Source organism: Hippocampus zosterae, chromosome 10 (genome assembly GCF_025434085.1).
Source record: "Hippocampus zosterae strain Florida chromosome 10, ASM2543408v3, whole genome shotgun sequence".
In the NCBI taxonomy this organism is placed as follows: domain Eukaryota; kingdom Metazoa; phylum Chordata; class Actinopteri; order Syngnathiformes; family Syngnathidae; genus Hippocampus; species Hippocampus zosterae.
Window position 1 is genome coordinate 20,949,593 of NC_067460.1, and position 16,566 is coordinate 20,966,158.

At 40.8% G+C, this 16,566-nt stretch overlaps 3 protein-coding genes across 3 annotated transcripts; 1 reads left to right on the top strand and 2 right to left on the bottom strand.

The window, feature by feature from the left end:
• Window positions 1-1,370: 1,370 nt before the first annotated feature.
• snrpd2 (small nuclear ribonucleoprotein D2 polypeptide) lies at window positions 1,371-4,362 on the bottom strand. The gene is made up of 3 exons (XM_052078642.1): window positions 4,228-4,362; window positions 3,483-3,662; window positions 1,371-3,390 (listed from the first exon to the last, which is right to left on the bottom strand). Coding segments are annotated over exons 1-3 (357 nt in total). The 5' UTR covers window positions 4,230-4,362; the 3' UTR covers window positions 1,371-3,215.
• A 1,195-nt stretch (window positions 4,363-5,557) lies between these two features.
• polr2i (RNA polymerase II subunit I) lies at window positions 5,558-8,080 on the bottom strand. The gene is made up of 6 exons (XM_052078640.1): window positions 7,896-8,080; window positions 7,691-7,745; window positions 7,392-7,465; window positions 6,865-6,939; window positions 5,901-5,952; window positions 5,558-5,733 (listed from the first exon to the last, which is right to left on the bottom strand). Exons 1-6 carry the CDS (start codon window positions 7,955-7,957, stop codon window positions 5,671-5,673), a joined length of 381 nt encoding a protein of 126 aa, XP_051934600.1. The 5' UTR covers window positions 7,958-8,080; the 3' UTR covers window positions 5,558-5,670.
• A 796-nt stretch (window positions 8,081-8,876) lies between these two features.
• Window positions 8,877-16,272, top strand: lbhl (LBH regulator of WNT signaling pathway, like). The gene is made up of 4 exons (XM_052078634.1): window positions 8,877-9,430; window positions 12,623-12,698; window positions 13,673-13,985; window positions 15,558-16,272. The coding sequence occupies exons 1-4, from the start codon at window positions 9,351-9,353 to the stop codon at window positions 15,635-15,637; spliced, it is 549 nt and encodes a 182-aa protein (XP_051934594.1). The 5' UTR covers window positions 8,877-9,350; the 3' UTR covers window positions 15,638-16,272.
• The last annotated feature ends 294 nt before the right edge of the window (window positions 16,273-16,566 follow it).

Consider the following 16,566-nt stretch of genomic DNA (forward strand, 5'->3'; position numbering starts at 1 on the left):
TAAACCACAGAGTCTGGGTGGTTATCCAAAAAGAATAACTTGCGCAATATTAAAATCGGCAGTGAACTAAGAAGAAAGCTACAAAATAATTATTACTGCTGCAAAACTTCCCAAAAAGGTCATCAACAGACATCATTTAATGCCCGCGACAGAAATGTCCTCAATAGCATATTGCAAAGGAAATCAAAGATATCTAATTATTTTGACAATAGGAGGAAAAACTACTGGCATTCTGTTCATGGTCCGTTTTCAACACTGAGATACAGAACACTCTAAAAGCATTCTTTCTCTCTTATGGGGACAGAAGTAGAAGTTGGGATGAGAAAGGAATGCATTACCACTACTTGGCATGCGTAAACATCCACAACAAACCCAAATATGCTTTTAGCTCCACTCTCTGCACGCACACACACTGCCCTGACCGACTGTTAGAAGGATATTTTGAGCCCAGCACCTCTTGTTAACCCTTCTGTCCACCAAAGCTGTCGAGTAAAGTCTTACTTTCTTTCTCATCAGTGAATGTACAGTTTTGCAGAGGATGGCATACAGATCTTGTATGAGCATGTGCTGAACATGTGCTGGAACATGTTGCCCAATTTGGTTGAGTTCCCAACTAGTACCACAGTTCTTAAAATTTTGAAAGAAAGTCATGGCATAATTATGGGTTACTCTTCAGTACCGCAACTTTATTTCCAGACCTTGACGTCAGTCGGTCACTCTCCTTAACAACTGGCTGACTGACAGAAGCTATGCAATGGAAATGGAAAAAAAAAAAAATTTGAGCAGGCCAATGAACGTGGAGAGATAGTTGTGAAAGTTTGGAAACATAACAGCTCTGAACTTGTTCAAGTACGCAAGGAGACAACAAATGCAGATTAATGACATTTCCAGTGAACTAATAACAGATTGAGCCCTCTATCGGACGCCGTGGCCAGATTTGAACCCATGACGTCTGCACATGTAAGCAGAGGTCAATGTTTTGTAAACAGGAGGTCACCTTTAGCCTCATAAGGCGTACAATTAGTTAAAATTCGACCATTACATATTGACCACTTATTGCTATAAATACTGTTGAATTGACTAAACGTAAATTGAATATTTGTTTTTATTGCTATCATGAAAAAAAATAAAAGTATTTCTGTCTGCTTTGGGCAAGTTTACTTTTGTCCCTAACATACGATATACCGTTTTCACTTACGAGTTTACTGTACTCTGCATAACCTCAAATATCCACTAGATGTCGGTGTCACACAATGACAGTGACTATGCACAGTCACCATGTGAAGTGTGTGCTTCCGCTCTGCAGCTCCCAGGACAAAGAATCTAAACGCTTTACTGAAAAATGAACCGATTTGACCATCGACCTCTGCTCCTTTTCGATCCTCAATTATATTTAACATTACAACAACAAAACAATAACATGGACATGAATACATTTTGATTGATAATTATTATTCACAATGAAGACAATTATGACATCTTGTCTAAGTGTGAGTACAAAGTAAAGCGTTGACAGGCGTTTGCAGACTTGCTATGCATCACTTACTAACCAATGGTTAGGTTTTGCACTTTAATTTCACAACCGTGTCTGAAAACCTACATTAAAAGGTGAGAAATAGCTCCTAAAACAGTACAATATTGTACAGTCCACTCCCTTATGTATGTAAATAGGCCTACATGCATTTGTGTGTTTGCTGTATATGCCATTTGTTTGTTGACACATACTCCCCTCTTCCTTCTGGTGGCCCCTACACTTGGGCCGTAGTTCTGCTTGGGAACAAAGTACAGTAGCGGGTCGGGTTGCAGCGACCATCATCCCTGGTGGGATCTCACATTGCTCGGGCATTGATGCCTGACCGATTGCTATCATAATCACACTTCCTCCTCCTTCTTATCGCTTACCTACTAAAAAAAAAAACATTTGCCTTCCTGCTCAGAGATGCTCACCACCCAAAATCTGAAGAGAAACAAAAGAGACATTTGAAAAGAGACCTCGAGAAATCAGTTGAGAATCAATTACGACTGTGGGCAATGAAAATATTAGATAAGTCATATAAAAAAATACAATTTTCACATAGCAGAGAAGAATATGTTAACAAGCCTTCCAAACTTGAATGAGTAATAATAATAATTATTAACATTTATAATTTAATAAAAGAAAATTGGCAAGTATATTAAACGAGGCTCCAAAATCTTGGAAAATGTGCTGTATGTTACACATACAGTACATTTGACAAAGTTCATACAATCCAAAATAGAGACCTTCTTGGCTTCTCCCAAATTTCAGACGGTGTGGGTGTGTCCACAGAAGAGACCCGATGATTTGCAAATCGTATTTTCTTTAACATGTCTCAATTTCATTGAAATTCGGTTTGAATAGTAGAGAAAATGTCCGTTATTTTCATCTTGGTCAATTAATATAAAACATGAGCTCCGGGGATTCATTTTAAATGTATTTATTAACAACAAAAGAAGGAAGGTTAAGTTGTTTGAGCATTGTACTGAAAGCGCCCGCTTAATTATTGGCACCCGAGTTAAGATGTTGTAAAAGCCTTTAAATAAATTAAATTCTTTATTGCATAAAAATTCTGTCATGCTGAAAATTGGAGAAACGGTTCACCACAGAATTAAGCTCCTCCCATGTCCATCTCAGTTCCTAGACCTCAACCCCATTGAAAACCTTGAAGTGAGCTGAAGAGGAGAGTGCAGAAGACAGGACCCAGATTGTTGGATGATTTTGAGCGACTGTGCAAAGAGGAATGGTCGAAGATCTCCTGTGTGGAGTATGCATTTTACAAGATGGGAGAATACAGAAAGAGGGATCTGACGCGTATGATTCCATCTGGGGAGAGGGAAATGGTGACTGTGGGAGGGTCATTGCTCTCTTTGATGCACAATGTGATGTAATGTGCAATGTAGACGAAGAAGTAGCGGTCCTAAAATGAAACTACTTTTGAATATAGTATGTCCCTCAGAATTTATGATGGAAATTAAAGGAAACAAAATTCAAAAATACAAAACCTTGGACAATTGGAGCTACGATGACATTTTTTATTAAAATGCAAAATACAGAAGCCTTCTGTAAATAAATCAAAGCCCTATTTTCTTTGGACATTTGGTCTTACAAGTAGGAAACAATAAACAACAACAACAAAGGTTTCCATGAAAAAAAGGATAGAGACAGACCTGGGACAATCCACAGGATGCCATTAAGTTCACTTGCCTGTGATGAGAGGATTTCTCAGCACAACAATAACAGAGTCCCCTCTAAGAAACATTTTAGAGATGTAGCGATCCTTATTCACCGGTTTCGACTTTTTCTTTCCTTTGCCACTCTTGGGAACTTCAGTCCACATCTCCTTCACATTCTCTAAGACCATGTTGCAATGCCTGAAACATAAATCCCAAAACAAGTCTTAAATCTGACATCTAAATTATATTGTTCTCATTAAAATAAATGCACGTCACAATTTGCTGAGTACCTGTCAAAAGCTTTGACTCTCCCAAGCAACTTTTTGTTGTTGCGACAGTTGATGAGGACTTGTGTGTTGTTCTTGACTGACTGGGTTAGCACAGACAGGGGGCCTGTGTTGAATTCCTCCTCTTCACGTTTCTGGAGCTCTTCTGGGCTCATTTCTGACTTGGGCTTGGTTAACAAACTCCTACAATAAAAAAGTATAAAAATTGATTGATTGAGATATAACAGAGTTGCAGTAAAACCATAGCCACGTTCAATGGCGACGTTACAGAAAAAATGAAGCCATTATTACAAGTGTACAGAATGTATAATCCAAAACAAAATTGGGCAATTACCAATTCCTAAAACACCTTGCATTGCCATAAATCTACTCACCACATGGGTAAAATGTTTGCATTTAATTATTATTTAACTAGTACTATTGGAAGCATTAGCATTCGATATTAGCATTTGAGCAAAAACGGCGTCTTATTGCTCCGGACCTTGAAACTACATGGTTGTGAGAGTTTAGCGTTTTTATAAAAACAAATCAAACGTAGCTAAAGAGTTATAAATGGCACTTACACGTGAACGGGAAACAAAGGGGCAGGTTAGCTCATGCTAAGTGGCTTAGGCTAATGTCAGTAACAATGCTAACGTTTATGACAATCGCGGCAATTATAAACAATATTATTATTTTTAGAGTATACACTCTGGAAGTGTAGCCTATACCCCGACCCCTCCCTGTTTTCATAGGGATAAATACTCACATGATTGCTAATGTTCAGCCAAATTGCAGTCCTCGCGTTTCGACTTCCTCCGTAAGTGGAACGATTGCTTCTCGCGTGTGGGGCAGTACTACTTCCGGATGTTCCGCGCCTGAAATGGACAGATCTTCCGGGTTGTTTAATGACGTCACAATTTCAAAACAATTTCATCACGTTCATAACCTTAAAACTTCAGATACTGGCAAACCAAGGATCCTCTGTACTACTCAAAATGTGTCAGTATGTAATAATGCACCACTTTGTGATATTCCAGCCATTTTTTAATCATGCTTGCCCTCATGGTCTGAGCTGATATTTGAACCATTGACCTTTCAACTGTGAAGCAGAAATGCAAACAATTATGCTTAAGATAGCTTGAACCTATATTGATACTCCAACCACAGGTACTCTTTCAGTTAAGTAATGCATAGAGAGCAAACAAATTGATACTACAGCCCCAGACGGATTGGTCTTTGTTTTTCTTCTTAGATACATTAAGCACTAGGGAAAAAATGTGTGTGAGTAACTGATGAATTTAGAAGTTGCTTGAGTTGCTGAGAGAAAATTGGTCCGGCAGAGAACAGGTGCACGTCGGGATGGATGTCGAGAAGGAGTCGATGCCAAATTCTCCTCGCCAAATGTTTTGCACGCTGATGAGTCCAATATAAGACATCTCCTGGTGCGCTTGCACAAAGCTGCTCGTACCGGAACCTCCCGGACTTCCACAGATGGGTCATGATGCGTGTTCAAGCGACGTGGACACGTGAGGGTGCGTACTCGCGTGATGCTCTGCTTCCAAGCGGTGCGTGTGCACCGGTATCGGGACGGGCATAAAGTATGGTACCGGCCAGTAAACGGAGCTGTTGGACATCAAGGAAAGTTGTGCATGATAAACTCGTAGATGCCGCTCAGCGTGAGACGTCATTCCGGACTTGGGCGGATGGCCATCGTGATGAGAGCGTTGTAACTAAAAGGAGGTTTGTCTGCTTTTGGGACGTTTATCTCGTCTTTGACATTTCTCATTTGTTTGGAATCAGCCAGTGCGCTCCCGTTCTGGTGACCAAATCAGTTGGTATTTGTAATAGTCTAAATATAAACTCCCAAGTCTGTGTATTTCAGTCTCTCGTCACCCAAATGCTACAGTGCCGTTTATGTGCTTTTATAGCTTTCAAGCAGCGGAGTATTAGGTCAGCAGTTCAAGAATGATACAAAAGTAAAACAGCTATTGCCTTTCTACAAGAAGTAAGTGTACAATGTAAATGGTGAGATTTCAATGTCAAGAGGTTACTGGTCGCAGTTGCCCACCTGTCAATAAAATGACACAAACCTACGATTGAAACAAATGATTGTTTTAATAACAAAACCAAGTGAGAAGGACGAATGCTCATAAAGAACCAACAAAACACAACTATATTCACAAGATGTCTGACGAAGTTGCCATGCACACTATTCTGTCCATCTGTGTCCACAATGTGGGGCTGTGCAGACGTAGTAAAGTCTCATTGCATCCTACGGACACAATGTATGATTAGAATCCATCTCCTGCAGAATTCGCTTCAAGACCATAATGTATCCCACTATAGCCTCCAATCACTTCTGATGCTGTCATGCATATGGTATTTAAACGGATTTGGAGGACATTAAACTGAACCCCCCCACCGCCCAAAACCAATTACCTCAGCTTTCATGCTGTGTGACTGGAAGAACACTGCCTCCTTGTGACCGCATCTGGGGAGTGACATGGTTTAACTGCAGCATAATATCATGTAAACATTGAGTTATATCACCCACTTCACTCCAAATAATGTATACCGGTACATATCATGATATACAAAGGATAATATAAACCTAGAATTTCCAGATACACGAATATCTATTGTATAAACAGGACATATCAGAGGTGTGTCAGAAAAGGTGTCACAGGAATTGTGACAGCCCGACGTGAAACTTTGCAGTTTCCTCTGGTGGTCACACAAGATGATTGATTCCATTGTATGTAAATGAATGTACGCTACACGCGGTGGCCCAGTGGTTAGCACGTCGACCTCACAGTGCGATTCCAGATCCAGCCCTCCTGTGTGGAGTTTGCATGTTCTCCCGGTGCCTGCGTGGGATACTCCGGCATGACAGGCTGATCACTCTAAATTGTCCCTAGGTGTGAGTGTGAGTGCGGATGGTTGTTCGTCTCTGTGTGTCCTGCGATTGACTGACAACCGGTTCAGGGTGTCCCCTGCCTTCTGCCCAAATACAGGTGGGATAGGCTCCAGCACAACCCGCAACCCTTGTGAGGATAAAGCGCATCGGAGAATGGATGGAGGGATGTACGGTACACATTGTGGAACATAAATGAATACACACAAACATTCCTAACAAAAATTTATATTTTCTATGACACACGATACCACAAATTATTCCTTGAAATGAAGACGAGTGATTTCAAATGTGGTGTGCTCATGTATCCACATGAAACAAAATGTTACAAAAGTGTGTCCACAGGCAACATTTTCATTAATTCACAAAATTCCACCATGCGTATGTCTGATTATCATCAAGCGTCATGGATGAACCTTAGTTTTTATATGAAATGTATTCGTTTCAGTACAGTATAAATTGATACACAGTCACAGCAGTAAAACTTACTTGGGGCAGGGGTGGTCTTCTGTTCTTGGTAACGTTGGATCTTGAGATACATCAGCAATGATTTGGGTCAATTCACTGCAGAAAAGGGGGAGAGAAAGAATGTTGGTGAACAGGGTACGACAATATTTATTTTTTGCAGCTTGAAACAAATAAACAGATTAGGTAAATGATATGTTATAAAACACAACTCCACGTGAAGACAATTACTCCTTTTCCGCCTCACTGCGCGGACTGCCGTAAATATCAGGATACATTTTTAATAATTTCCAGTGCTCTGTAAATACAGTTGAGTTGAGTTCAGTATACTGTATATGTGAAACTCTTTTCTCGTTGATGTTCTATATTGCCGAGTACAACACTTGGCTAAACTGTATGTGTTGAACAAATACAATTGGGTTGGACTGGAACATCAAACATCCTACTTGAACGCCACAAATAAAAAATAGACAGGTTTAAGTTATATAAACGTCACTTAATTCTGTACACATATTTGTGCAGTTCAAAAATACATCAATGTTCATACTTACTCAACCTCATGAGTAATCTTATTGACATAAATGCAGCTGTTGTCCGCCTCTTGCTGGTAGTCACAATTTCTGCACTGTGAGATAAGATGATTTCAAAATTCAGAAATGAAAGGCGGCAAATTAATTTCTGTCAATTACTGAATCTTGAATGGCGAGCAACCTTGTGCTTTTTATGAAGGAATCCCCATCTACTATTATGGAGTCCGGTTTCGACAGTTATCGTGATTTTAAAATTGAGCATATCAACAAGAAGTGATTCAACACGCTCGTAGACGCAGTATAAACTCCCACAATCTTACCGCGTAGAGTAAGATCCGATTCTCCTTATCTTCTTTTGGATACAACATGTTGTTACTGAAAAATAAAGAAGACATAAAACGATAATCCCTCTATTCAAATATCGAGTAAAACATAAGATACAGATATGTAATTCCCTTAGCGTTGCCATCCCATTTTGCAACATAGCTAGTTTTATTGAACTAAACCGATATATCACAATCTTACCACTCTTGACAAAACCGGATCCCCACAAAGCCCGGCTCGTATGTCCCGGTTTCCAAGTCCATTAGAATGACTCCTGTTGAAGGATGGAAAAAATACAATCTAAGTTTATATCAGTTACGCTAAACAGTTTCTACGGTCTGGAGGCGCAAATATGAACGACACTCAGAAAACACAAAAGTGCGCATGCGCGTGATTGTGTTGAAGCGTTTGTAATTAAGACAGCGCCTCTTAGTGGTTGGAGGACAAAAACTAAAACCATCAAATATTTCGTACTGTCGTGCGTCTTTATTTCTAAAATTTTGTTTTTATAAATTGAACTCGTGAAGTAAATCAAGTGCAACATTCGAAGTTATTGAAATGCACTTGTATCCAGTTGCCTGTTTTGTAAACATGTTCATGAGTAGCATTTCAATATAAACTACAATAAATATGTCATCTTAATGTCACGTGTAAGTGATACATAGATAATCAAATAATATGAAATGAAATATGTTAAATCATGAAAATGTGACACGGAAAAGAAATAGCCCGCCATCAATCTTTCACATAATTAAAGATAAGAATTTTGATTTACAATATAGAAAAAATGTTTCTAGCTGTTATGGCCAAGAAGACTGTTCAATGGTTTTAAAATGGTCAAAAACGTAAGATGAACATTGTTGGGATTATGCATTTCCTTTAAAAAAATGAAACTGTGTGCTGTTTTTTGTCTACTTTGTTATTCCATATACAGCCCACAGAAAGGATTATGTTGGTGTCCATAGAAACACTGTTAAGCAGTCCCTGCTGCCTGTTATTTATATATATACTGTATATCCCTCTGTCTCCCCTCCCCAAGCCTGAGCCCTTGATCCCTGAGCTAATTCCATGAATCATCCAAGTCTAAATTCACTGATGGCGCAGCAGCACACAAAGAGTTCAGATTGCTCGAATGAGACAAAGGAATCTCTTCAACAAACAAGATGTCAGGACTCAAACAACACACAAAAAGATGTAAAAACTTGGAGCTACATGCAAGCAGTAATGCAACTGTGGAGTCAGGCTGCTCTTCGTCGACTGGGCTTGCCCTCTGCATTTGTGCCCTTGCACATGCACCAACGATGCGCTGTGCCAACTCATCAGAGGGGACTGTCAAGCCTGGCTGACGTCACCCATCAAGCCGGTGTAATCGAAAGAGACGCTAATCCAAAGCCTACTTGTAGTTTGGGCTGGGAGAGGGAGGACAATGACAAAAGGAGGGAAGTTTGAAGGGAGCACATGTTGGCAAAGTTGGATTTGAGGCTGCACAAGTGAGGCAGGTGCTGTCCAAACTGGAGCGCGCTCATCCACCATCCTCATCTGCTGAGGATCTTTGAAGGCGTGGAACAATCCCATCCAGGCCTCGTCCTGGACATCAACAGCCTCGCAGAGGAGGCAATCTGCGGGAGCCGTTTACCTACTTCCGAAGCACGCATTATGCAAACCGTGCCCACTGTCTTCACCACAGTCAATCTGTGTCAAGATGGGGACGAAGAAGACCTGACAGCAAACAAAGGGTAAGAGGGGGGGGAGGGTTGTTTTTCATTAGAGGCATCATTCTCATCCTTAATAATAATAATAATAATACATTTTATTTGTGGGCGCCTTTCTAGAAACTCAAGGACACCTTACAACAAGCAGTTAAAATCACGAGATCCTTGACATGATTTTGGACCAGAATTGGAAAGGTCATCCTTGATAGCAAAACTCTTATGTTACACATAAAAATATAGATGTTTACAATGTTCATTGAAGCACTCCTGGGTTGCCATTTTTACTATCACAACAATACTGTATATATGTATATTTTTGCAATTATGGCTGATTGGAAATGTATTAATTCATTTATATGTGTGCAGTTTCCGTCAATTGTGTAGTTGTGAATAAAAGCAATGCCCTACTCATGAAAGTGATTGCTTGAAAACATAAAGTTGCATCTTGCAGCTTTGTAGTTTTAGCATAATTTATTTGAGATGGCAAACCCAGGGTGTGGACTGAGTGGAAATGTGCAGGTGTTCAGAGAGAGTGGATATGGGAAGGATTACATGGATGCTAAGCTTCTTCATAATAGCTCCTGTAAGTTTCCATCCCAGGCGGCACACAAACTGCTTAGTTTGACACAATTGTCATCGTCAAAATCTCAGAAATCGTTTTGTACATGATCCGTAACTGGGTCAAAAATGGCAACGTTCCCTGCAAAGCTGATCCAGTGAGAACGAGAACAGATGAGCGTCATGGGTTTTGGCCAAGAGTGTTTCATCAATTGCAATTTAAGTAATTGTTGCCTGAAAAAAAATGGAGCATACACACTCACATTTGCTATGACCTTAGTTTGACAAAGGTCAAAGGGGAAGTTTATGGGACATTTTTAGACCATATGTGTCCTTTTTCTTCCTCATAAACAAACCAAAAAAAACCCTACAAGCGTTTACAAAGGCACATTCATTACTTCATACTCCCCACGAAGAGGGGGTCTTCACAAAAAACAAACAAACAAAAAACCCATGCTTATAATTCTCAGTGTCAAAGCCAGTGTCATTTTGTTTGCAAGTCATGCAGCACCTGGCCACCAGATAGAGCTGTTTGTCATGTTGTTGTCTGCAATTGGCTATTAGTATGCTCTTGCTGCATAACGTTTCTTTCACACGCCATTTCCACATATTGAAATTCAACAATTCACAGATGTGCAATTCAAGTACACCATAGTTAGATGGAGAAGGTCAGATTACATTTTGGATGTCGTCCGCCAAATAATTTATGCAAAAAAAAGTGATCTCAAAATAATCAAAAAGTATATTTAGCTAGAAAGAATCCGATTTGCCCTAACATTAGTTTATGTGCATACATGTTACATTTCACATATAATATGTTACACATTTGATCATTTACATTGTGCAGTTAAGGACACAGTACGCGAAGGAAACTAACTAACCAACCAACCGACCGACCAACTAACCAACTAACCAACCAACCAACCAACCAACCCTGTAACTGACCGACCGACCGACTGACTGACTGACTGACTGACTGACTAACTAACTAACTAACTAACTAACTAACTAACTAACTATCTAACTAACCAACTAACCAACTAACTATCTAACTATCTAACTATCAAACTATCTATCTAACTAACTAACTAACTAACTAACTAACTAACTAACTAACTAACTAACTAACTAACTAACTAACTAACTAACTAACCAACCCACCACCTAACTAACTAACTAACTAACTAACTAACTAACTAACTAACTAACTAACTGATCAACTAACCAATTAACTAACTAACTAACTGACTAACTAACTAACTAACTAACTGCATTCAGTCCTGCATGGAAGTTTATCGATCAGATTAGTGCAAAACATTGTATCTAAAATATATCTATATCTAAGTGTTGTGATATCTAAGTGATATCTAAGTGTTGCTGTTACCAAACACTCCCAAGGGCCCAGAGCAGATTCTATATAAAGTAACACTGAGATGAGATTTGTCTTTCAGCTGAGATGTCATTAAGCAGTCAGCACGATTTTACCAGATTGCGTGTTGCCCATGACTCTGAAAGTCAATAAAGTGGGACTAAAGCGGGGATGGAGCCAGAGAGACAGCAATAAAAAAGAAAAAAGCAAATAGTGAGGGTTATAAAACAAGGATTCAGACAGATCCTTAGTCTTTCTTGATACCCCTCTCATCTTTTTTGGACACCTCAAAGAGATTGAAGTCATATGGAGCCGGAGTGAAGGAATTTGTTTTTAAGCGTCCATTAACACACTGCGGGCTCCACATCAGGAATCTTTGCGGACTAAAGATAACAGGGGACCTTGGCATGTCTCACATCAACTATCACGTTTGGAGAGTGCGGCAAATGGTTCGTGGCAAATGAAACTCAGAAGCCAGGCTCCTACTGTCTCTTTCGGGAGGAGGGCGTTGAGTCCATGTGTTCGGCATGGCTCGCTGTCACAACATGAATTATGAGCAGCAGCAGACATAATCCATATTTGTGCAAAGCGCTGTTTGACTTTGCACTAATCTGTGTGTGTGTGTGTGTGTGTGTGTGTGTTTGTGCGAGTATCACAGGAGACGCCATGTGATGACACACAAGCAAGCGCAGCCACATAATTCACTTAGTCTGGCAGCTTTAGAAATGTAGGAGTGACCGTAAACCTGAGATCATTGAGCCTGAGAAAGCTGACGTTGAGCTTGTAGTTTAGTTAATTTTTTTGTATCGAAATACTCTGAATGCCTTTCAGGAACCGTGTGAAGAAATGTCAGAGCCTGACAGTGTGTGTTCATGGCAATAGTATCAGTGGCACGAGCTTTTCCATAACGTTTGCAAATTTCATTAAGCGAGGAATGTAACTTGCACCACACGGTTTTGGGTTAGAGAGTGCATTTTCTTTCCAGTTAAGGATTCTCAGGGACCCAAGGATGACATTCCTCCCTAATTATGAAGGTTAATTCATAATCACATGACTTCAGCCAACTGTGGTTTTGTGTAAAACCTCATAAAGGTGTTAGAAACAACCACAGTGAGCCTTCTTGTTGGTTTATGTTGGTGATGGTATGATCGCCAGGAGCTCAACTTTATTTTTAGGCAAGATACTGCTCTCTGAAAGTTTTGGGAGATAGTAAAGTTTTGGTGTTTTTTTTTAAAATGGTGTGCAGAAGGTAACTTTCTGTACTGTGGTGCTTTTGTTGTGTCTTGCAGAGGGATGGAGAAGCTAAGTGGTCAGGATTTACACCCTGAAAATCTGCAACGGAAGGAACACAGATTGCCCTTCCAGGTACGTTATCTTTACTTCGGTCATGTGAAATGTGTTTATCCAAAATGGCTCATTTAGCTTGGTGGAGGCTGTGGTTTTTCCTTGCAGATGGAGGTTTGGTTCAGATTTCTGTGTGGAATTTGCATTTTCTTCTTGTTCTTGTGTGAGATTTATTCAGATATTCAGGCGCGAAATTGCCCATAAGTGTCAGGGTTCAACAAGAACTTTTCAGCTGGTGGCACTTGTGCTACCAACTTTCTCAGTTGTATGCACGAGCACATCATTTGGTTGTAGCCTCTGTTTTGGGATGGGACGAGTGGTTGGAGGCGGGGGGGGGGGGGCATCAAAAGCATACAAAGTCACATTGTAATTTCTTATGAAGTAAAGAGTGACAGTGGCTTGAGTTAATATATTCGTAAAATATTTGACAGTCACTAGTAAGTCTATTACATACTTGCAGCCTTAAATGCAGGGATCCACTTTTATCGAGTCCAAATCAATTTCGAGTCACAAAGGTCAGACTCCAAGTCAAGTCCAGATCAGTTTAAGAGTAAACATTAAAACAGAGAAATACCATTTGTACGACCACTAAATTACAGAAATTCATTGAGCTCAACACCCTTTGTAGATGGAATCGAACCATTTGCTTTACTAACTGCGTGTGCAGATAAAAAAACAAAAACATTGACAAAAATAACAGCTCTTGCATAAATGTCCATCCCATTTAATCAGATACACCAACCCGTCAAAACAGGGCCTCGTGATGTCTGTAGCATTTATGCAAGAGCAACAGTCACAACAAAGTAATTGTATTAGTAATCATAATTCAAATATAGCAACACAACTGAGCACAAAATATCACAACTATCGACCATGATATGATATGGCAGGACTATTTCTGGCCTTTTGAAGACAACACAAATTTCAATTTACGCGCGGCAATGACTCAATTGTTACCTTTCTGCTTACATTTGCTCCCCTTCCTCTTCCACCAGATATTCCCTGACCCAGTCGAGGTAGTGCTCGGCCCGGAGACTTCGTCTTTGAACAGCTTGGCTCAGAACCACCAGAGGGAGCGTCTACCTTCCATTGTTGTGGAGCCCACTGAAGTGAGCGAGGTGGAGAGCGGCGAACTGCGCTGGCCCCCGGAAAACGTGGACACAGATGAGGATGAGGATGAGGAGGACCTCTTCTTGGAGCAGTGTATCCCCCCAGCTAACATTGCTGATTGGGGAGTGGAGGAAGAGGAGGACGAGGAGGCGACAGCATCAGTTATTCTGAGCCAGCAGCAAGGATTGACACTCATTGGTGAGACATGTTGAGGTTTGCGTTAGTTTTTAGGGAACCATGTTTCTTTTCTGTAAGGCTCGTCTTTATTAGGGTCACAGATGAGTTGGAGCCTAACCGAGCTGAATTTGGGATTCCAGGCGGGGTACACCCTGAACCGGTTGTCAGCCCATTTGCAATTTGCACACACCTTCTTATGGACATCTTAAGTCACCAGTTGGTAGATTTTAGTAACCCGCATGGGCTATGTTTTAATTGTTCGTAACTTCAGAGAGGTTAGATTATTTTACTTTACAGAATATTTTCTCCCATTGTGCCATTTCAAATTTTTCACTGGAACGGAGTCTCCTTTTTATAAGCCCTTTTGCATCTGCGGCAGAATTTCTGTCAGCAGCAGAGAACTACAGTATCTGCGCCAAATGTAACGGAGGACGGTCTGTGTGCTCTCCACCATAAACACAGTGGAAAAATGGAAGGAAGGATCGGATAGCTGAAACCGAAATGCCTCAATCTCCAGAGGAAATAAAGACATTGGTGTGGCTTCTTTATGCTTTTGGCAGTGGCCCACGTAAAATCCAGAGAAAACCAGACTCTGAGGAACTCAAAGCTTTGGACTGTTTCCATAAGCACTCGGATGAAAAATGGAGACGGGGATAGAGTTGGGGTAGTTGGGCGTGGGAGCTGTTAGTCCTCCAAAAATCCATGACTATCCCTTTCATTTCCTTCACACTGATGCGGAGCTCAGACAGCATCAACTGTGCAACTTCCTGCTGTAACGATGCCTTCTCGCTCCACAATGGCTTTATTATCTCCACACGTAATAACGCGACTGTTTCGGTGTCTCGCTAAACTGTTGGGTGGGACTAATGTGTGCTGCAGTGGGGTGTAAGGACACACCCAAGTGCTGAGGGTGAAGATTATAGTGGATTAATTTGAATGTAGGTTGAAAAGGATTTGCCAATCAGTAGATTTGTCTTTTTTTCCTTATTTGTTACACAACATCCCAACTTTCTTGGAATGGGTATTTGTAGAAAAAAAAAAAACAGAGATGTTTTTTTTTCTTCAGCTGCTTCCTCAGTTTGTTGAAGGTCTTGCCCAATTGCTTCCGTAGGTCCTGTTCCGGGCGGCCCGGTAGTCCAGTGGTTAGCACGTCGGCTTCACAGTGCAGAGGTACCGGGTTCGATTCCGGCTCCGGCCTCCCTGTGTGGAGTTTGCATGTTCTCCCCGGGCCTGCGTGGGTTTTCTCCGGGTGCTCCGGTTTCCTCCCACATTCCAAAACCATGCATGGCAGGCTGATTGAACACTCTAAATTGTCCCTAGGTGTGAGTGTGAGCGTGGATGGTTGTTCGTCTCTGTGTGCCCTGCGATTGGCTGGCAACCAATTCGGGGTGTCCCCCGCCTGCTGCCCGAAGACAGCTGGGATAGGCTCCAGCACCCCCCGCGACCCTAGTGAGGATCAAGCGGCTCGGAAGATGAATAGGTCCTGTTCCTGTATATGCGAGTGGTTCTTAAAGTGGTCCACCTAAAGGAAAAAAAAAAGCTTTTATCAACTATGCGGTTTTCACATTCACTTTTCAATTTTTGTCTTTTCAGACCTACAATCGGATGCATTTCAAGATGACACCCCCACACTTCCGCCTAACTGTGTTTCGGCCCTCAACCGAACCCTCTGAAGACCCGACGACGAAATAATAAGTTGACACTGACACGGAAAGATTATGCATGAGAGCTGAAAGACTCAACGGCAGTGCTCAGAGGAAAATATTTTCAAGTGCTGATAAATAGCCAGTGAAGCTCACAGAGAAACCATAAATGGGCATGTTTGCTCACTTGGCAACGCACTGATGAAGATAATCACAAAACCACACACTGCAAAATGCAAACGTTCACTGAACATTTCTGTGTGTGAGTGTGGTCCCCCCCAACCCCAACTTTTAGAACCTTTGTGTTATGTTTCAGATTTTGGAAGGTCCGTGAGTCATCGTGCTCTAAGAGGAGGTGCTGACTTTGTATATTATTTTGTCCATTTTTCTCTGTTCTCCAAAGATCCTTTAGCCGTCGTGAACTCTGTCATCAATGCTTTCCAAAGCAATGGTGACTACAGTAGTCATCATTGTTTATATTTATTTTTTAAGAACTCATCATTGCCAAAAAAAGGCAGCTCTGGTTTGTAGAGCAATTCGGATAAAACTGAGAGCTGTAGTCATATATTGTCATGGAAATATATCCGTCGGTTTTGTGTCGAGGCTGACCTGTGGATTTAATGTACATTTGTATAAATGATCAAAATAAACATGCCCGTAAAGTATTTTGCCCCACTGCCACAATCTGTGAATGTTCACGACACACTATCTATCGATTACTCGAAAAATCGGATGAAAAAAACAATGCGTTTTTCCTCAAAAAGTTTTTTTTTTTGGATCTGTATTTTTATACTCTATGATAAAATTGCTATATCTAATTGATTCTTATTTTTCATAAATGATTATTTAGATACCTCTTTTAATTTATAATCATCCACATCCTCAGAACTTCAGCTTCTGAACAGGGAATATCCGATTTCTATAGTCCTCCATGAAAGCAGACTGATGTTTTTTCATCC